The sequence below is a fragment of the Cryptomeria japonica genome, chromosome 5 (assembly GCF_030272615.1).
Source record: "Cryptomeria japonica chromosome 5, Sugi_1.0, whole genome shotgun sequence".
NCBI lineage: Eukaryota > Viridiplantae > Streptophyta > Pinopsida > Cupressales > Cupressaceae > Cryptomeria > Cryptomeria japonica.
The window spans coordinates 306099573-306123303 of NC_081409.1; the positions used below are offsets into that span (position 1 = coordinate 306099573).

The 23731-nt window shown below is 36.9% G+C and overlaps 1 protein-coding gene across 8 annotated transcripts in view; it reads right to left on the reverse strand.

The window, feature by feature from the left end:
- Positions 1 to 23731, reverse strand: part of LOC131066561 (uncharacterized) — a 190385-nt gene that overhangs the window by 54289 nt on the left and 112365 nt on the right. For all 8 annotated transcript variants that reach the window (XM_058001366.2, XM_059221434.1, XM_059221436.1 and 5 more), the window contains 3 exons: positions 17102 to 17194; positions 16891 to 17022; positions 2015 to 2098 (listed from right to left, as the gene is read on the reverse strand). In XM_058001366.2, coding sequence (XP_057857349.2) covers positions 2015 to 2098; positions 16891 to 17022; positions 17102 to 17194 — 309 coding nt within the window. The remainder of the gene's footprint in view (positions 1 to 2014; positions 2099 to 16890; positions 17023 to 17101; positions 17195 to 23731) is intronic.

Here is a 23731-nt window from a genome sequence, read left to right on the forward strand (position 1 = left end):
GTTTGAACTTAAATACTGCTGCATATATGTATATATATATATTTTTTTTTTATATGTTTTTGTACTAATGAACCCAAAACGAACCCAGAACCCCAAAACCAAGTTTTGCCGAACCTGCGAACCCGAATCTCGACCCGAACCTGGACTGGCAACTTAACGTTGAAGCAAACAAGAAGCCAAACTTCGGTGGGAAAAGAACCTCAGAATATTCAGGTGATCTGCAACAGGCGAATCACAGCTCAGTCCAGAGAGTGCATTCAGAAGCTTCAGTCCAGAGTGTGGATTAAGAAGCTTGAAGCCTCCAGCATTTGATACCAAAGGCATAATCACAATTTTTCCAATTAAGAAGGCCTAGCACAGTGAAGGCTAACTGATTTATACACCCAGTCATATGTAAGCAGCAGTCATATATTTATGTAACAGATTCAGAAATTGTTTAACTAAGAAATCTAGAGCAGTTGTCCCTTTGTTCAGAGATTTTCTGCACTTCCATTCTGTGAATAACAAATTTGATGTTTGAGTTATTCAAGCATGTTGTTGATGAACTAATTGATGATGAGGTGACATTTTAACATAAATCTAAATTTGAGGCAGACCATCGAATCCTAGGTACATAACATTATTATCCCAGGAAGCACAGGGACATGTCCACTATGCCAGAACCCCCCGTCGCTATCCCCTAGCCATTTCCAAGACAGCAGAACGTCAAGGGGACATCCCCTTACCGTTCCCGATGCCTGGGAATTCTCAGGAAACACCGGGAGACATCCCCGGGCATTTGGGGACGTCCTGCCATCCCTGGGATGGCTGGGGGCCATTGAAAACATCCCTTGCCGTCCTGGAAACGGTGAGCCATCCCCTGTGCCTGAGAACATTTTCAGGTGTGAAAAATAATTAGAAAACTTCTTTTTTTGATCTTTTTGCTTCTTTAGTGATGTGGGGGGCCCACAAAGGCATTAAGACCATAAATTGAACCCTAAAATGCCAGAAGTCTTAAAACCAAAACAAAACATTAACCCAGCCACCACATTTCTCTATCATTTTTTCAGTTTTTGCTCCTTGCTTGAGTGTTGGAGAAGAGATTGGCATGATGTAGAGGATATTGATAGCCTGAATGACGCTGAGTTTCATATACTGTTGTGTTTGATGTTTGAGACTTCTAGATACATGTTTGAGACTTTTGGATATTGATAGAATATGTTTCTTTGATATATGAGACTGCTTTTATAATGCTTTATTGAAATTTATCATGCTGTTATACTACTGCTCGCATGATTTATTAACATTTTGATATTGTTGTTATTAGTTATTAACATATCTCTCTCTCAGTTTTCCCCCTTCTATAATATAGTAATATATTTTGAAAAATATATATATATATATATGAATTTGTATACAGTCGTCCCCAAAACACCATGGAACATGGTTATTATCCTATTTTCTTGTATATAAAGAACTGTGAGAGCAATTTCCCTAAAGCGGTATCTTGAAAGAGATTTAAAATGCTGTGATTATAAACATTATACAATGGTGTCCTACAAGATGATATTATGTTTGACTGTAAAAAACTAATATCTTTATATACAAGTAAACATAGAAAAATTCAAAAACCATGCATGTTTAGACACAAAAAGTGCAGGTTAAAGTCTAAACTATGTGAAAATTTGAACTTTGTTTCTATAATTTACAGGGAAATTCAAATGCACAATGGAGGAAAAAAATTGAATAACATCAAAAAACATACAGTCAAGCAAAAGTAACAGAACATATTCAACTAATGATTTCCAGCATTAAATGACAATATAGGAACTGGCAAAAAGATGAGACATTGAGTAATAAATAATTTTCCCATGAAATATAAGCCTGGTACCAAATTGCCTTCAAAATTTTAACAACTGTATAATATCATTGGCACCAAAACAAAAAGACTCAATATCCAACGATGAGGAAACATTCCTGAAAGACATGAGAGCATATGTGCCCAAAATTTCCATGAGGAGGAGAAATTTCAAACCTGTTCGCCTGCAAGAGGATCTGGAACATTCTCAACAACAATGAGTTCCTGTTCTAATGTGTTTGGCAGCAACGATCGGAGAATCTACAATACAAATCAGCAAACAATCAGGCGCATTGAAAGAAGTGTATCAATAAAGAATGTAAAAATCAACCCCTCATTTTCAGATCACAGCTGATCTATTATTATATAATACTTTACAGCCAGATGGCCAGAATGTTCTCAAGTAATGAATTAAAGCCATGCTAAAACAAGTCACCCAAGTAAAGAGCAGAATCTTTATTTCAATATGCTATCGAGCAAGAGCATTAAAACTAAATTATCAATCACATGAAAAAATTCCTTGTTAACAAAATATCTCCTCATTTAAGATTCCTGAGCAGATTCAGAATCATCTAACATGATTTCATGTCAACTTATCACTTGGCCAGGTACTATAATCTAAGCAAATAACTTGTTGAATGGATATATTAAATAGTTTTAAATTATGCATGGCTAAATTGTCTCCTTGGTTATCTAATGTAGTTGGAAATGGTGAAATTTGATAGCTAAAGTGTAGCCAGTCCATTCAGCAGTCTGCATTGAGTCAGTTAAAAATATACCCAGAATAAGATCCATACAGTCATGCTTTTAAGTTTATGACACAGAGAAAGGTTAGATAATCAAAACCAGGGATTTTGAATACAACTTTGATGCTTGTTTCTATAGAGTGCTTCTTTTCGAGTGGGAAATACGAGTATTAAACCTTTATAGTAAAACTGAGAACAAAAATTTAATAGTTCTTTATTATGTTCAACTTCACCTGAAGCATAATAAATTAATAATGATCATTATAGCAAATGGCAACCTTTACTAACATTAAATTATTGCATTTCATACTCATGGCATGCATCGAAATTTGAGACTCTTGACATAGTACAGTCTTGAATTGCCAAATCAGCCTGCAGCTGCATACCCTAAGAGATGGAGTTTTGCAAAGTTGAAACACTAGATAATTCTCTCTTCTTCACCATGAAGACTGAAGTTAAATTAGTTATGAGAGCTTGTGCCAGGCTAGTTCTGCAAAGTCAGAGCAATTGCTCAAGAACTAAAAAAGCAGTGCAAAGATGCCACCTTGAATTCAATCTCTCACAACTGCAAGCAGAATGGTGATCTGACCACACAAAAGGAGAAACCACAGAGCAACTTAGAATGAATGTGTTGTGTACTAGACAAACTATTATTGGATTTATGTTCTAGTCCCTGGCCTTATTGACATTATCTAAGTCATGTTTAATTTAACTAGGATTAATGAAGCATTAAGCCATAGATTAATTATGGTTCCTTTCCCATTGACAACATGATGTGGGAAAGTAATAAAATATCTCTCTGTTTTCAGTATTATTTCACTTATTCAAAACAATAAGCCACCAAAGTGTGAGCATTCTTGTGTTACATCCAGATTTGCAACTGCAGTCCATCTTAGGTGAATGAATTGTTTATGTACATTGTTCAAAATCTCCTTTTGTAGTTTTCTTCTATATAATCTGTAAATCATTTGTAGTCTGTCTATTTCAAAATATTTATTTTTGGCTTAAAGTTATGAATTGGTTGGTTTGTTCATCAATTCACCTCAATGAATGACCTATCTACCTTAGTGAACTCACATTCACCATGATGAATGGCATTTCTTCCTCAGTAAACTCATATTCACCCCAAAGAATGAGTTATTGGCAAAGAGGTTAACACATGTTTTAAACTCGTCTCTATAAGCATTTGCATGTGCTTTCTTTTAATTAATTTCTCATTTTTACTCCACTTTGCATCTCTTTTAGATCAATTATTCATATTATTCAACTTGCTTTTCCATCCAAATCTAAAACCTAATTTCCAGCACCTATAGATACTAAGATCTTAGTGATTTGTGAAGGTTAGAATTTAGAGAACCTTATCCAGCTATAACATCCAAATTATTGTTAATTTTGTCTAACTTTATGTCCACACAATAATGTATTCAAGGGCTTGTAACCTCCAAAAAACTTCAAAGCTATTGCAACAATTCAAATCATGCAGTTTTTACCATAATAACAATTTCAAAGCTGTGATAACTAACATTCTGCTGTCATGTCCTATTTTTTATTAGTTTAATTTCTTGGGTAAATCGCTCCATTCAAATAAGATTATTTATTTCTTGTATGCTCTTTAGGGCCTGAAAAATAAATTGAATGAATGATTCAATAATCGGATAATTATATTGAACGATATACACACGTATATATAGAGGTTACAAGACGATTAAAAAGCTAAAAAGATTAAAAAGCTAAATAATAAGAAGCAAAAAAGATTAAAAAGCTAATTTAACAAGCTAAATAAGTCGACTAAAAAGCTAAATAGTTAAATAAGTCGACAACTAAGATGACTGCTAAAAATAGAAGATGACCATTATAGAAGATATTAATATTATTTTAACACCCTCCCTAATGGTCATCGTACTCAATACCCTATAGAAATTGCAGGTGTTATGATCACAAATGCAAAGACCATTTGCTGCTACGGAGACCCTCCCAGGATCTGCAGAATGTAAATGACCAAGAGTACCAAAAGCCATCCAAGCTATTATAGCCTTCACACCTGAATTAGAGATCTGGCACACACGAATTACTGAAACCTGAGACCATGATTTTGAGGAAAAAAATCAGCAAACCCTTTTGCAGAAGAGTACCAACTCCAAAACTGACTGCAAGATACCATGGTTGCAGATGTTCGCCCTAGCAGGTGCGACCCAAACTGACTGCAACAAAGCTCAATTTTTTAGGAGAAAAATCGATCAAAACCACAGAACTTCGCGAATCACAAATCCCACGCGAACTTCGCGTATTATAGATGATTTTTGAGGAAAAAAATCGTAAAAACCAACAAACAATTTTTGAAGAAAAAATTATGAAAACCTAGAAATCCCACGCAAGCTTTGCGGATGACAGATAATAATTTTTAAGGAAAAAATTCTAAACCTTGCGAACAATTTTTGAGGAAAAAAAAATGTGAAAACCAACGAAACAGGAAATTTGCTTATCACAAAGCATAGAAGGCCAACTCCTCTCCAGAATGCTCTGCAACATGAGCCTGCTCCTATTCCTGAGACCCTCCCAGCCTAGATTGCACGGATGCCAACAATTTCCTGCAGTCTTTCTTCATATGGCCAAACTGGTGACATTAGCTACAATGTACACTTTTCTTCTTTGAAGACTGTGAATATTGACCTTGCCCCTTTTGCTGGAAGGACTAACCTTTACCCTTGTTCTTATCCAAAACTTTAGCTCTGAAGGCTTGTTCAGTGGACGAACTAGCATTGCTTCCAAACTGCTGCTTCCATCGATCCTATTGTAGAAGCTTGTTGCAGAGATCAAGAAACTTCAAATCAACACCAGTAGATGAGATATTGAGAGTATCAATGAAATGCTCATACGATCTGGGAAGGCTTTTCAACGTGATCACTACCATATCCTCTTCCACCATGGTTTGGCCTATAGTTTCCAACTGGTCACAGATCTCCTTGATCTTCGTGAGATGTGCTTGGATAGAAGACTTCTCATCAATCATGATAGAAAATAGCATATTCTTCATAAAGAAATTTCGGCTCTTGTCGGACGTTTCATTAAGATCCTTCAAAAGATCCCAGATCTCTTTAGCTGTTTAACCTGAAGGCATCTAAGGGAGTTGATCATTTGTGACTGAGAGTTTGATAAGCATGACAGCCTCTCGATTCTTCTTATCATGTTTGTCTTGATCTTCACCTGTTGTTGTAGGACGAGGAACCTTGCCAAGAACAATCTAATCAAGGCAACAATATTCAAATATCGATAACATGCGTTGTTTCCAGGTGTTGTAGTTGAGGCCACTTAACTTTTGACTGTGTTCCAACATGATGTTGGTCAAAGATGTCATCACGAAAATCGAGGTTGAACGAGATCAACCAAGTGAAAGCAAGAGATAAAAGAATCTGATTTTTAAAAAAATCAGAATAGAAACAACTGCTGAAAAAACTAAAACCCTGGAGGAGAATTCTAGCATGAATTCCGAGGTTTGGAAGAAACCCGAAAATTAAAATTTTTTGCAAACTTAAAACATAAACGATGCCCAGAAGACACCAAAATTCCCGATGTCCACAGAATTACTAGAAATCGCGGACTGTTATTAAATTCCAAGGCAAATTCACTGGCACAAAATTCGAGGCATGGAAAACGAGGCACCCAAAAAATCTGAAACCAACCTAGAAAAGCTCTCGAAAAACCCACCAAAATCTGAAATCAAAATGGAGATCCGATGGCTCAAAAATTGAGGCACGAAAAATGATGCACCCAAAAATATCTGCCAATGTCCCAGTTGAGGTCTCGAAAAACCCACCAAGAATCTGCAACCGGAAAAAAAATTCAACTTGAACTGAAGGGTCAAAAACCTAGTCGAAAATTGCAGAAACCCTAGGAAAATTTTCAACTTGCAAAAAAACAAAATCCGCCCATGAAGAGAAAAAGAACCTGCTCTTTTTATAAAAAAAAAAGGTTTAAAAAATCTCTTCAATAAAAACTTTGAAAAATTTTAATAACAAAAACTTTCAAATTTTTTAATTTTCATGCTCTGATACCATGAAAAATAAATTGAATGAATGATTCAATAATCGGATAATTATATTGAACGATATACACACGTATATATAGAGGTTACAAGACGATGTTCTATAAATAGAACTAGTTGTTAAAGTGAAATCAAATAAGCTAAAAAGATTAAAAATCTAAATATAGCTTAAAAGGCTAAATCATAGTTGGACTACTCACGACTCGACTCGACTCGCCAAGCCCCTAGGAAAAAAACTCGGCAAAAACTTGGAAAAAGTCGGCAACTTAAAAACACGCTTAAATTTAATAAAAAATGCATTTTTTTTGCAAAATTTAATGAGAAGATGCATCCAATGAGTCAATAAATGATAACACAAAAGAAACAAGTTGATTCTAGATATATTTAAGTGCAAAGTGTCTACAAAATCGCATCCTCGTGAGGAATGTTGATGGCTAGAAGCCTGAAAGCAATATAGTAAATAGTTTTTGTAAAACCAAAAGTAAATACATCATTACAAATTACAATTACAACTTTCTCTTCCCAGCTCCAGCAAAAACTCAGGGAGAGGTAGAACTAGAGGGTCTAGTCCTAGAAGTCTGCAGTGGGCGTGACTATGCCTCCTCGCTCGGTATGGCTGGCTCATCCTCCATCCTGGATGAAGCTATGTCTCCACCTGCTTCTGGCACTGGCAATGATTACTCATCCTCCTTAATGTCATCCAGTGTGAAACCAAATCCACCCCCCTCCTCCGTAGCCTACCTCTCCAAATCATTGATGTCATCCTCTATAAACAATGGAGGCTGCTCCTATGATATCTAGTCAATGTAAGGATCTATATCATCCAAATCAATTGGACCAAGTAGTGCTTCCTCTACCTTCTTTATGTGCAATTGAAGATTATATTGCACAAAGACAACTTGCTCCTCTTCTTCGTGTCGATGGCCTCAAACAAGCTCCAATTGTGCTCACAACTGGATGAACTGCAAGGTTTACATAAGATTTTGAGGGCAATTTTTTTGAAGTTTGATGCTTTTTTAAACAATGAAATCAAAAATCCAAATTATTGTTATTAATATTGACTGTTATATAATTTATATGATTAACTAAGAATCTAAATCATGATATATTTAATGCTGTTAAACTACAGTTAATGTTGTTACTGCTGTCATGAATAATTTAGTTGTTGCTAGAGTGTTGTTGTAATATCCCCTCTCGATTGACGAGACTCAAAAACGAATTTTCCTCACCCTTACATTCCCAAGGGTTAGGAGAAATTAAACAAATAAAGGGGATAAATGAAAAATGAAAGGTGGAGCCCAAAAAGCTAAAGTCTTCAGCAAATGCATTATAATCTAAGTTGCTGAATCGGGTACGGGAATGGGTACGTGGGTACAAAACGCCAGTACGGCAGAAATTGATTTGGGGGTTGGGTACGTTTTCGGTACATTTACTGTATGTATGTATATATATGTAGCTAAAAAATAGAATTATGTTTATAATGTCATATACCAATACATATGCTAAACAAAACCATTACAAATTTCAAATTTTGAAACATAACATACTAATTTAAATTCAGTTTTCAATATCAAAAAGATCAAAATAGGATCTAATGATAGATAAGTTTTGAGTTCACTAATCAACACTGTAGGTCTTAAGAATATCAAAAAGATCAAACTAGAATCACTAAACAATTCAGAAACATTTCGGCATCTAAAAACGTGAACCCTGGATGTACCCACAGGAGATTAGTTTCAGAATCTGATTCCAGTACATTTCCTACCCGGAATCGCCCGAAACCCCACGATTCAGCAACTTAGATTATAATTGTTCATTATGACTTAAGTTGGGGCCACACTTTATAACGTTATGTCTTCTAGGCGCTTCAAAAAGGTGGTGGATTAATTAATAATTATTGCAAGCAATCATAATTTTTCCCAAAATCACCTGAGTCATGAATTGAAGAGGAAATTGATGGCCTCTTCAGCAAAAGGATTCTCTTTATAAAGGAGTTGAATGAGGATTGGGGATTCATTCTAATCTCTCAATTTCGTTTTTATTTTGTCTGCATGTCTGTTACACAGCAAGCTCTTTCCAGGATGGAAACCCTCAGGAAGATATCTCTGGACGAAACCCCAAGAGATCACATCAAAAATCATTTCCAGCTTCCAAGCTTTATTGTCAGAACAGTCGCAGCATGTCTAGTGATGGATCCTCAGGTGGCTGAGGATACAGAGGCAATCTAAAACAGTTCAAGGGCTTTAAGGGCGTCTTGCCATAACATCGAGCACTCCACCTTGTCCAAATAAGGGCGCCAGCAATAAGGATAGGAATTGTGGCACCTGGTAGAGGGAATCATGGCTCAAATGAGTGTTGAACACCATTCATCTAGCCTGTATGAAGTCTGCAGCAGGTCTGATACAGAAAATTTGCCACTAGCCAGGTCAGTAGTGTGGAATAAACGAACTTGAAATTGATCATATGAAAATTCAGTCAATGTAAGTCTTGATAAATTACAAAGGGAAAACCTTTATGTTTCAGTTCAGTTTTCTTTGGTGATAATAAACTTGTCTTGTTGACATTTGATTTTCTTCTAGTAAAATTCCAATTTTCAATATATTGTTGTTTGTTGTGGGGAAACCTATGAAATTCCATATTCTTCATACGCTTCAGCCAGTTGGAATATTTCAGTTGTCATGATATATTTATTGCTGTTATTATAATGTTGTCATGTTATACTATTGTCATAATGTTGTCATGATATATTTAACAGTCTTCTTAAATGTTATGAATTTTCTTTTTAGAACATTATTTAATATTGCTTTTCAAAAAGTGATGCTTGGATGTCGGGCTCTCCCCGGGATGGTCAAGGGATTTTGGGGATGTGTTTATTTTCCAGTTGGAGGGAACAGCCAAAGGGTGTCTCCTAAAGTTCGCCCATTCCCAAAACACCTCATGGAATCTGGACGGCGGTTTGAGGTTTTGAAACACGTCCCTGTGTACTACAGTTTTGGAGAGTTAATTTACTTTGTTTTCCCTCCCAAATGAGGTGAGGGATTGGGGGCCCAAGTTCAGGTTGCAACATATAAAACTTGTAATATTTACGTTTGGAAAATCATCTCATCTTATGCTAATTTATCTTCTGGAGCACTTTGTGTTCAAGTTCTTTCTGTGGGCAAAAAACCATAGAGAATTGTGGTTTGTGAACGAAAACCCATGAGTTACATGAGTCAAAAACGAAAACTCTTTGATTCAGGAGGGCATTCTCATTCAGGCATTGCATCAAAGCTTCACAAAATTGGAAGACATTTCAGTTATTCAGTGTGTTTGTTTGCTGCAGGTTGCTGGTGAAGTATATATAGTTGGACTGTAGTGTTTGTGTCAATTTGTTGTTGTGTTGTGTGCTGCTGTAGGATTTGTCGCTACTGTTCTCTGTTGTCCCTGATCCTTTCCAAGAGCTGGAATTATCGAACTTCTTGTGGAGAATATTGGAGAGTTTTCTATTCTTTGGTTGGCAATGTGTGTGTGAGTTAAACATTGTTAGTTTCAGGTTTTGTATTTGTTGTCGTGGGGGGGAATTGAAAAAATGGATTAAAAGTTGAAAACATAAAAGCAAAAAATAAAAATCATTTTGGGCTATGTTGATGGAAAGGCAACTTTTTTTTGTTCCTTTTACTTTTCCCAATTAAATTTTTAGGTAATTGAATTACATTTATACTTTTGGTTTGCTAATTTAATCCCTATACTCAGTAATGCCCCTATGCTCATAGCAGCATATATAGACTTGACTAAGATCCAAGTGCATGACAACAAACAAAGCTAGCATTGCTGAGGTTGAGTGATACTCTACCATAATTTAGTACTCCATATCATGTTTTTTGTTTTTGATGTCAGGCATGGCATATTCCACAAGTTTTGTACACTCAAAACCTTTTAAATATTTAAATTTTAAAAACCTTATTTCCTTCATCAAAAATTGCATTCACTCATGTGACTGATGTATGCTTGTGTCTGTGATTAAAGTAGCTTCTATTTGATTAGTTATTGTGTTAGTCATAGTGGTGTACCCAAACCCCAGACGCACGCTTGATCTAGTATCCAAACCGACAACTTGTGTATCTGTGTCTGTGCCTGTGTGTAGGTGCTCGTGCCTATGCTTGTGCTTGTGCTTGTGTGTGTGTCGTAGCTTCAAAACTCCCAACTCAACAAAACTTGGTGATAAAAAATTTGGCTTGGACTCAGCAAGTCAACAATATTTGAGAAATTAAGAAAGGAAAAAATCATTAACTCGGCAAAACTCAGAAGCACTCAACAAAGACTTGGTAAAACTTAGCTAACTCGTTTGATACATGAGCACAAGAAGAGTTTTGAAACTATGGTATGTATTATATGTTAAATTTGTGCCCTAGATCAGTAATCAGATTTGTAACATTTAATTATTTGTTAGCATTTAGTAAACCATAATCAAGTAAATCCAAGAATGAAACAAGAGAGCAAGAGACAAACACAAATACCCTAGGAAAACCTCCAAGGAGGAAAAACCCAGCACTAAAGACCCACAGGTCAGATTATGTATTCAATCTGAATTGCACAAATACAATACTTAGCTTGATTCTCCAGATCTAATCCCTTTTAGTATATCAGATCTGCCCTTCTAAATACACCAAGTCTGCACCAAAATGCCTTATATCCTCTTGGACAAGTTCGCACAATCCTCTTCTATATTTCGCACCTTTAGTTGCAGAGCTAGTTCGCTGATTGCATAAGAGATGAAGTGATTGATTGTGTTTGCAATTTAACTTTATTTATATGAGTCTTAAACCCATATACCCCAAGTCGGCCTTAATCCTTTTTGGCGCCAATTTGTTTTATTGAGGCGTGGTGTATTTAGTGTGGCGTGGAGGTATGGGGCCAGACTTGTCTTGGGAGCACGTTACCCCTTTAAGATAGGACCCAGTCCTATATGGGTTCGGATGTTGCCTTAAGGCAATCCGAACCCATCTTACCTAGTTATAAACAACACTCCCTCTTAACTAGGGAAGAAGAGAATACATAATCTGAACCTTTAGAGTTCCATCTAGCACACAAGCACAGAATGGATCTAGCACACAAGCATAGAATTACATCTTCCACCTAGCACACGAGCATAGGATGGTTCTAGCACACAAGCATAGAAGGTGTCATACACAAGTGGGTCTTTACATAATTACAATTTTTTTCCATCTAGTAGACAAGCATAGATTGGACACTTTTCATTCTTGCACACAAGCAAAGGATGATCAAAGCGCTGCAGATAGAGTCACTGAGATTGGAGCTCCCTCTCAATCAGGGTTTCATTTTCCATAATACCAAGTCTGTCTCTGTAGTATTCGAACTTCACTTTGGATAAGGGTTTGGCAAGCATATCTGCAACCTGTTCATCTATGCTAATGTACTTTAGTTGAATGGCGCCTCTTTGCACCATATCCCGAATGAAGTGATAGTGCGTTTCCACATGTTTGGACCGGTCATGGAACACAGGATTTATTGACATCTTTATACAGCTTTGATTATCACAATGAATGGTGGTAGGACCACTAGCTTGACCAAATAATCCAACAAGAAGTTTGTGAAGCCACACAGCTTCTCTGGATGCAACAGATACTGCAATGTACTCAGCTTCTGCAGTGCTTAATGCTACCGAAGATTGCTTTCTACTTGCCCAAGAGATCACTGCAGAGCCCAAATTGAAGCAGATACCCGAAGCACTTTTCCTGTCCTTGACACTTCCTGCCCAATCTGAATCTGAATAGCCTTCCAAGAAGATTGAGGTATTAAGTGAATACTTCAGCCCATAACCAATAGTGCCACGCAGGTATCTTAGAATGTGCTTGGCAACAACCAGGTGAACAAGTTTAGGCAAGCTCATGAACTAACTGAGTGCATTCACAGCATAACAGTTATCTGGCCTAGTATTGACTAGATACATCAAGGATCCAATCAACTGCCTGTACTCAGATGGATCTGCAAAATCAAAGTTAGCTGCAGAAACACTTAACTTCTTTAAGTTAGATTCCATAGGAGTATACATGGGTTTACAATCCATCATTCTAAATCTTTTCAGAATATCAATAGTATATTTTCCTTGACTTAGAAAAATTTCATTGGATTTTTGTCATACTTCTAACCCTAGGAAGTGATGCATTAGTCCTAAATTCTTCATTTCAAATTTTGAGGCTAATTCTTTCTTACATCTTATGATTAATTTATTTTCACCAGTGAGAAATAAATCATCCACATACAAAACCAAAATAAGCATATCATCATTATAAATCTTCAAGTAGATGTTAGCATCAGCATCATTCTTACAAAATCCTAAGCTTGGTAAGTACTTATCAATTATTTCATACCAAGCACGAGGAGCCTGTTTGAGCCCATATAAGGCTTTCTTCAACCTGCAAACATGAGAATCTCTTTTAAGGATTACATAACCTTCTGGTTGCTCAATATAGACTTCCTCCTCAATGACACCATTGAGGAAGGCTGTCTTAACGTCCATTTGATGCAACTCCCAAACTTTGGTTGCAGCAATAACTATTATAGATCTAATAGAAGTATATCTAGCAACAAGAGCAAAAGTTTCTTCATAATCTATTCCTTCCTTTTGAGAAAAACCACGAGCTACAAACCTAGCTTTATATTTTTCAATACTACCATCAGTATTATGCTTAATTTTAAACAACCATTTAGAAGAAACAACAGACTTACCTTTGGGTCTGGGTATAATGTCTCAGACATCATTCTTGATGATAGACCCATACTTTTCATCCATGGCTGATTTCCAAGCATGATGGGACATAGCTTCTTCGACATTGTGAGGTTCAAACTCAATCATATTACACATCACAGATATGTAGTTGGCGTGATTTTGGAGTCTCTTGCTATCTCTAAAGGTTCCTCTAGGAGCAGCAAATCCTTCAACATCTTGAATCGTGTTTCTAACCCAAAGTGGTCTCTTCTTGCAGACCACAATATCCTGAGTTATATCAGTAGAGTCCATGGGTTCTGCTGGGTCATCCAAAACTTCCTGATCTGGAAGGTCAGTGGACTCCTTCTGTATCTCAGGGTTAGCATCAACTTTTGAATCTTGATTTTCAATCACCATATCATTATTATCAGATAATGAATTTAGATCTTTTGAAAGCAATATCTTCTTCAAAAGTTACATCTCTACTTACCTCAACATACCTTTGACTTGAAATGTAGATCCTGACGACTTTGGAAGATTCGCTATATCCTACTAAGATGCCTTTCTTTCCAAAGGGATCCAACTTGGTTCGTTTTTCTTTAGGCACATGAACATACACCGGGCTCCCGAATATCCTTAGGTGGCTGATGTCAGGTTTGATTCCTGTAAAGACTTCTTCAGGAGTTACATCCTTTAGAGCACGATGAGGACATCTATTCTGAATGTAAATTGTTGTTTTGGATGCTTTCGCCCATAGAAAAGGTTGCAGGTCTTGATCATGAATCATGGCTCTTGCAGCTTCAACAATGGTCCTATTCTTTCTTTTGGCAACTCCATTTTGCTGAGGATTGTAGGGAACACAAAACTCCCTCTTAATTCATGCCTTAACACAAAAATCAGAGAAACTACCTGAGGTGTACTCACCTCCATTGTCAGACCTTAAACATTTAATTCGATTTCCTGTAGTGTTTTCAACTAAGGCTTTGAATTCTTTAAATCTGTTTAGGACTTCTTCAGACTCTTTAGATTTAAGAAAGTAAATCCATGTTTTCCTAGAGAAATCATCTATGAATATAACATAATAAAGGAAGCCGCTAGGAGATGCTACTAACATAGGACCACATAAATCTGAATGAATAAGTTCTAACTTTTCTTTAGCCCTCCTATCACTTTTATGAAAAGGGTTCTTTACATTCTTACCCATTGCACAACCTTTACAAGCATCATCATGAGATAAACTAAGTTTAGGCATACCTTTAACCATTTTACCAAGAGTGGGAAGAGCTTGAAAGTGTAGATGTCCAAGTCTTCTATGCCATAGCTCGCATGATTCAGGGGCCTCATGGATGAGAGCTTGAATTGGATTAGCTGCAAGCTTATGTAAACTATCACATCTATTTCCAATAACACGAGCAGTTTTGAAATTAGATTTCTTAGACCAAGCAAGTACTTTCCCTTCAGAAAATGCTATTTGCAAACCCTAATCTTCTAAGGCAAAAATGGAAATAAGATTTCTTTTAATACCAGGTACAAAAAGGATATCACATAGTTGTAAGGAAATACCATAATCTAGTTTTAAAGAGGTAGTACCAGAACCTTTTACCGAGTATCGAGCATCATTACCGATTACCACATGAAGGTTGGTATCTTTTTCAATCAGATCTGAAAGATGCTCACGAAAACCTGAGATGTGTTTGGAGGCACCACTGTCAATTATCCAAGTATTACTGTCCATAGGAACATTGCTTGATAGAGCAGAGATAAGAAGATAATCCTCACTTTGTTCAGCAACTTCATTTAAATTGACTTCCTTGGGATCATTCTGACAATCTCTGGCATAGTGACCATACTTATCACATCTGAAGCAACGAATGTGAGAGGAATCTCTTGACTTCTTCCTTGGATCATGGGAGGATCTAAAATCTTTGCTTCTCTTTTCTTTCTTCCAATGTCCACCTTTCCTAGATTTAGCTAAGAGAACATGATTATCATCTTTGTGAGAGTTCTTGAGTTTTCCTCTTACCTCAATTCGAGATTCCTCTTCAATGCAATTAGATTGAAGATGCTCAAAGTTGGGACGATCAGCTCTTCCACCAATGCTACGAATGAATGGTTCCCATTCATCAGGTAGACCATTTAATGCAATCATAACAAGATCTTTATCCGAAATTTGGCAATCAAAAGTACTTAGCTTGTCCTTTAGTTCATTGATCTTCATGAAGTAGGCCATGATTGAGTCTTCTTCTTTCATTTTCATGTGAAGAAGTTGCTGCCTTAGTGCAAGAGCCCTGCTGAGGTTGTTGACTTCATACATCCCTTCCAAGTGTTTGATCATTTCCATGGCAGACGCAAATTTTGATATGACAGTGACAAGATGATTCTTGACGGATTCAACTATGATCTTCCTAGCCTTGAGGGAGTCTTTCTTGAACTGCTTCAGCTCTTCAGCATCTTTTGGAGGGGACAGCCTTTCTTCTTCTACAAATTTCAGCAGATCATTCTCTTCAAGGATCAATAGAATACAGACTTTCCAAGCAGCAAAATCAAGGGCTCCATCAAGTCTATCTTCAGCCCTCAAACCTGACATTTTAATCTGAAACAAACAGCAACTATATGCAACAAATGATTTACTAAAATCTGAAGTTAGTGACACCTTAGCTCTGATACCATGTTAAATTTGTGCCCTAGATCAGTAATCAGATTTGTAACATTTAATTATTTGTTAGCATTTAGTAAACCATAATCAAGTAAATCCAAGAATGAAACAAGAGAGCAAGAGACAAACACAAATACCCTGGGAAAACCTCCAAGGAGGAAAAACCCAACACTAAAGACCCACAGGTCAGATTATGTATTCAATCTGAATTGCACAAATACAATACTTAGCTTGATTCTCCAGATCTGATCCCTTTTAGTATATCAGATCTGCCCTTCTAAATACACCAAGTCTGCACCAAAATGCCTTATATCCTCTTGGACAAGTTCGCACAATCCTCTTCTATATTTCACACCTTTCGTTACAGAGCTAGTTCACTGATTACATAAGAGATGAAGTGATTGATTGTGTTTGCAATTTAACTTTATTTACGAGTCTTTAACCCATATACCCCAAGTCAGCCTTAATCGTTTTTGGCGCCAATTTGTTTTATTGAGGCGTGGTGTATTTAGTGTGGTATGGAGGTATGGGGCCAGACTTGTCTTGGGGGTACGTTACCCCTTTAAGATAGGACCCAGTCCTATATGGGTTCGGATGTTGCCTTAAGGCAATCCGAACCCATCTTACCTAGTTATAAACAACATTATAAATGAAGATTGAATGAAGACATTCAAAGTACAAAACTGACATGATAGAATTGGGAAATAAGATTAGTTTCAGAGTATTAGTTCCATGAAAAAGTTTAATCAATCTAGGATTTTAACTGTTGTCATTGATTTAACGTTTAAGCAAGAGAATATCTATTCATAGTTAATGATAATGTGAATCACATAATTTTGTTTTGTAACTTATAATGTATACTATTATCAATTTTATTCAATACCCTAGAAAGTGCATTACCTTCTGACTTTGTGAGTTATCATCTAATTGCATGGAATCCACTTTACTCTTCTTGAGTTGATTAAGAGGAAAAGGATCTTCAAGAATGTCAATTTGATCTAGTTGAAAATCTCCTGCTCCTGGCACATGAACCTAAAAGATCGCAAAATTTTCCAAGCATCAAAATATATGGAAAAGTTTCATTCTTGGTCACATAGTAAGCATATCATACCAGCTGGTTAACAGATAGACTCCGTGCCCGCACATAGCCCGAAAGAAGCAGCGTACTCCTGCCTGAATCCTGCTCGGACGTTGAAATTTCAACCTAAAAAGAGAATTTTTTAACGGTTCCATCAATATCCTTTTATCAAATATTTTGCAACTGAGTTTGAGAAATAAAATAACAGATCAAAAGTCATTACCTATAAATTTATGATGCAAACTCTTGAAAATAAACAAACAGAATGGTATATAGGAACAGAAGTAATAAAAAATGAAATAAAACAATAGAAGATACAAAGCATATAGACCAATAGTACATTCTGTGGTACAGCTGTAAGCAAATAGCATGTATACGTGCAACAAGTTTTGAAACATCTAAGGTTGACACAAGTAACATCTGCAATATTTGTGCTTACATTGAAATGGTTAATCACTGTTTTCTTAGATATCTGGGTTTGAAGTCAAGGATTTGATGAAGAAAGGGAAGGGGTAGATTTACTATGACTCCTATTGGGAGCTATCCATATATTGTTTGTCAAGGAATGTTTTGCACACTCATCCTCTGTGGATGTCCAATATCTCCAAGAAGAAGCTGCTATGCCATATAGATTTATCATTTACCAACACCAATAACATTAGAATTCCAATCTCCTTGGACTGATCACACATAGAAATCATAAGAAGAAGCAATAAATCCATCCATTAAGCTCTACTAGAACAATAGTAAGACATGCCACAAGTCTCTACGTAAACTTGGCTCCTTATTAAAGGAGTCAAATGACATCAAACACATTGAGATTCATTCAAATCTGTCTGAAATCAGCAAACAAGCTGCAATTCTGCTAGATGCTTTCAAAAGTTCTTGTAATGTCCCTCTTCAAAAAAAATTAAATTTTCTGATTTTTGTAAACCAAAATAAACTGGAAACAGCAAACTGAAGTAGAAAACATTAATTGGAAACTTCTTGCCTAACCTTCTGTAGCTGGAACACTACTTCAACTTACAGATGATAAATAACCCAAATGAAAGTGCTGGTTAATGTCCTGATATGAAAGGAGCAGCCAACTTAACACCCTTTGACATGCAATTACACTCAGATTTGAGTAGTCAAGACTCACATACATCAAATATCAATGCTCATATAACTGAATATAAATGAATTGAGCCGTCAAATATTAACAATCACACAACTATGGATCCCTATGATATCAAACATGCTTGGATCTTAATTAAGCAACAATTTATCACCTTCAAAATGTTTTTATTTGATTTGCAACATGCCAGCGCAACTTACAATGACCAATATGCAAAATTTCAAACTTAAAATAATTGAATTTGATCAAAACTGATGAACCTAAAGCTTGCTACATGTATGGTAACTAGCGAGGATGGCACCTGGATCTTACTGTAGGAGTGTTGTAACAGCAACAATGACCAAGCAAATGACCTGGGAAGGTGGAATGGCAGCTGGAAACAAGCAAATAGCTGCTGCACAGTAGTCAACTGCACTCCATTTGCTAATAACAGTTCAGAATATGAATGCAAACAGCAATAAATGTTGATAACAGTTCCCCAAAATGTTGTTGCAACCTCCTCAAATGTTGATGCACAAAATTATGGCCTAGGAAAATGATAAAACGGCAATAACTATGGCAGATCTGCCCCCCTAAACAATGGCACTCCCTAAGAAGTAGTTGGGAATGTTGTTGCAACAATAAATGATAACAAAACCTTCTACGAAAGCCCTCCAAACTTGTGGCACTGTCACTTGATTTGCAGAATATGCAAGATATGTTGATGGACCTGCCCTCTCGATGCTGATACACTCAAGTTGGTGGCTGAATTTGTTGGTCGTTGCAACCAATAACAATTAGCTATCCACAAAAATAGCATATCTTCCCCTTGGAATGTTGCCACCAAATCTGAAATGAAACCCTTATCAAAATGTTGGAATAGTTTGCCTCCATAAATGTACAAGATCTTCAATAAATCTAAAAACCTTCACCAAACTCGAAACCAGTAGTCGACCCAAGCGCACCTGATACTTAGACCGCTCCTAGGCAACCTTGTAGCCTCTTCCGCCTAGCTGTTGGGCCCTCACTGCTGCATCCTCCACCTCACACCATGATTGCTATACGGGAGCTCCTTGGCTGCCTCAGAACGTTCTCTGTATCAGACACATCTCGGGAGAAGGGGTCGGCACTGGTAGTCCCTCCAAGCACACCCGATATGAAGACCACTCCGAAATGACCTCATTGCCTCTTTTGACCTGCCTTCCTGTCATAACCGCTGCAGCCACCATTTACACCCCAATTGCTATGAAGGGGGCTCCTTGGCCTCTTCGAAACTCTCTATGAAGTGTGGCATGATGATTGTTGGGGTAAATCGAAGCAATCAAAGCTTTGGCCTTGAGGGCTATCGGTTTCCTGTTTGCATCTCATGTTCGCCCAGTAACAAACTTGACAACTTGTAATCAGTCTTGTTCCTGATTGTTCCTGGAGGCAATCTTCAAAACTTTTGGATTCGACCTGTGACTCAAACTCTCCTCTTTTGAGGATGCTTGTGTGTGCTTGTGCCATTTCCTAAATGCGCCCTTGCATTGACTAGTGCACACAGCTACCTCAAATATGCCCATCACAAGGTTTGTACACGAGGGGGTCTGATTTGAGCCCTTGCTTGTGCACATGACCACCTGAAATGTGCTTCATATTGTGCAGGGTAACATGTCAAACCCACTCTTCAATCATCTCGTGCATGCACATCTCCAAATTCCGCCAGTGCAGAGGGGGTTGGTTTTGCGCCCAAGGCAAGAGGAAAAACTAAACATGAAATCTCAGACCTAGTGCATATGGAATAAGACTTGAAAACATAGGAAATCAGTCATAAAAGGTGGAAAATCAGACCTGCCAGACAAACTCAGACCTGAAGCAGTAAATCAGACCCTAATTTGCAGTCCTAATAATCAGAGCAGATGTATTGAATTGTGATGGTCGAAGAACTTAAGCACTGGAATGATGGAGCCTCTATTTATACCCCTTGATGGACAATCAAGTCAGCCGACTTGATGACAGCAAGGGGAATGAATGTTGTTTAGTTGCCCAAAGCCGACCTAATTGTGTGCATATTCACACAAGAAATGTGCTCTCCTTTGTGCATATATGAACCTCAAACCCACTCAGATGTGCAAAACCCTAAGCCGGGCCACCTAATTCAAAGAAAAATTAAGAAATTGAAAGGGCAAAACTAATATTCTTAAGGTAGCTGAGCTAAAGCAATTTAATTCCAAACATTAAGTTGAGGAAGCATATAAAGCAAAGGTCAATTTGTTCAGTTTGACATCAAACAAATTCAATTCCAAGGCAAATCAGGAGCAGAGGAGCAGACCTGCGGATTGGAGATCAGAAAATCAAATCAAACCAGGCTTTGGTGAATTTTATCTGCAAGATGATTAATATCATTAGCTTCCAGCCCTAGAAACTCATTTCCAGATTTTGAAGGGTTGTGGGAAGCTTAATTTTATGGACTATTGTTCTATTTTTAGTGTTTTGAACTAATTTTTTTTGTTTCTTGTAGGTTTGACACAAAGAGTTTAAGACCTAAATGCTCATGTTGAAGGAAGATGACTGCAATTCCAAGGATACAATTACAAGGAGAGGTTGCTTCGCAACATCAAGATTCAAGATAGTTTCAAGGATGGTACAACGAGGAGCATGTCAACATCAGGATCCAAGCCTTCAGGAGGGTCACATATTCAAAACTTCACCATGAGAATGAGTTAAGAGTATTAACAGTGTAAGTTTATTCCACAAGGCAATGAAGAGCTCAAGATGTTCAAGGCATAGCAATGAAGATGAGGAAGCTTTGCAATTATCTTGAATTTCCTTCGCAAATCCAAGATTACAATCAGTACAACAAGGAGAGATTAATAGGCATTGCCTCACAGTGAAGGACTCTACATCAAGATAGGCTATGTGAAGGGAACAATTGGAACATGAGGATACCCCCTACATCAAGGCAAGGAATTCAAGTATAAGCAGGGAACAATGTAAAGTTTAGGGTAAAATTCATCACACAAAGAAGAAAGAAGAGAATTCCCAAGTCAAGAAATGAAATTGTGCAAGTGTGATCAAGGAATCAAGCAGATAGCTTCAGAAGAGTTGATCAAAGTTAGAGGCTTGATCAAAGATAATACAATTTGGGAATGTCCCTCATCATCACAATCAGGCAATTGGAAATGTTGAGTATTGAGAGATATTGCCCCAACACAAGCACTTCTTCGTGATGACAAGACCAATGAGGTGGCATCTAATCACCATCAAGCCAATTAAGTTGTGCCACATCAACAAGTCTAGATGCAACAAACTTGACTCGTCTAATGATGGAACAAGTGACAGATGGCACTGCATCAGAGATTGTTCAACATAGCTAACCTATTTTCTCATTGATCGGAATTTAAGGAGGGGCATGTGTCCGTTACAATAATGTAATTTTATCATTGGTCAAAAGAAGTTAGTTATAACTAACCCTATGTAGGGTTTCATCATGTAATCTTGGCCATTGATCTTGAATCAATCTGAGCCATTCAATTGTAATGAGACCTCTATATAAGGCTCAGTCCTCTCATTTGTAAAGGTTAATAGTGGATCAATAGTAAATAGACAAATAGAGCTAACAGTAGAGTAGGAGGAAAGGAGATTGTTGCCAAGGCTTGATGAAATAAACATACTATTTTCATTGAAGATATGGTGGATTTTTGTGTTCTTTCAACATGTCACATGGTCTATACTTCTCATAGATTAGATGTTGATTAGATGAATGGAAGATATTATTGTTGATGAATGGTGAAATCTACTTGTTCATACCACTAGGAATTTGTTGATTGCAAGTTGCAATGCGTGGTTAGACTGAACTCATCTAAAAGCCAAACTTCAATTACTTTATGCTCATTGTTCATGGTGTTGGTGTGCATAAGTGATATGAAAATCATTCGCTTATCCTTAAGAGATTTGCACCATCTTTGTGTAGTTGTTTCCTCATGGTGAAGCAAAGCTTGGTTTGGTTTTATCGAGTCAGCAAGCACTTCTTACATTATTGGGTTCAGAATAGATTTTCTTAACCTTATCTCTCTTTTGTCTTTTTTTTTCCCAAGTTAGTCAGTTCCACGTTGCAACTGTGTTCATAAGCATAAGTCCCTTTGCAATTACCAGCAAGATCACACCAAACAAACTGAGTCTATCTACGGCATAAAGTTGATTATTCACATTGTGTACCTTGGAGTTGTCTCATTTGATCACGTCATTTAGCATATGAGGTTTCTTTGTTCAAGAGAGGATTGAATACTTGGTATTTTATTCTGTGTTTGAAGTGCCCTAAAAAACACATCAACAGTGACTTAATTCTTATGAAAGGCAGTGACCCTTTCACCAATAAAGTATAAAGGAGAAATCATTCCACACATTCAAGGATCACTTATCAATCATCACTCATTTATCCACAAAAGCAATCATCAATTAGCAAATCAAGCAAACAATCAATCGGAAAATCATTCTATCAAATCAGCATTCCTTCAATCATCATTCACCAATATATCAAAACAGCATTCATTACATCATCACTCACCAATCATCTGATCAGCAATCACTTAATCATCACTCACCAATACCTCAAATCATATAAGAAAAGCAATTCATCCAATCAATTAATCATTCATACAAATAACAATCATTCAACAACAATCCAAGAAGGCTCAAAAATAGAATGATCAATGAAAATAAGCAGAAGCAGAATTGAACTCGGAACTGAAGTAATATTAGCATCAGTGCTAATTAAGGGATAAAGCTAATAGATAAGTAGAAATATAGATCTATGCATATGTGTTCATACCATAAAGATACTTGCAGAAATTAGAGTAATCTTAATGCTCTTTCTAATATAAACATGCAATGGAAGATTCATATCATAGTCCCTTCCGAATTTAGAGAAACATGTTGCAAAACAGGAAGGCCGATCGAACTCTTGAGTTCAGAAGAGGTGAAGATCCAGCATGCTCACCATCAAGTATGCCATCCATAGGGAGTCAAGCCTCACGAGTCAGGATGCATATGTGTGCTCCCGGGCTTGGTGGAGGGAGGTAGTCTTCATACTTTTATCAAGCATGCCACCCATTAGGGGTTAAGCCTCAAGAGCTGGGAAGCTGATTAGTGCTCCTAGGCTTGATCAAGGGAGATGGCCAGCCTCCAAAGTGAACTGAGGGATGGAAGGGTGGCCCACCTTCCATCCTCTCACAGTACAATGGCAACCAACCTTGAGACTGTGGTTTGTAAACATTTCAACAAATTCCTAATGTGACTATTATTGGAACCTATTTTGAAAAGGTAATGACATATTTGGATTTCAGTATTGGTGTTTACTAATGATTAGTATAATATCTGATATTATGGCTTATGATTTAATGTCAAATTCCAGTGACTAATATTGTGCGCAGGATCTAGACCAGGTTTTCTCTTAGATGTTCTTTACTTCTTATTCTAATTGAAATTGTGGTTTTAGGGAATAAATAGTAATATCTTCAAAAGGGACATTAAACATGCGGTTTCTTTTGTTCATTTCAAGGATTTTTTAGAAGAAAAATATAATTTTG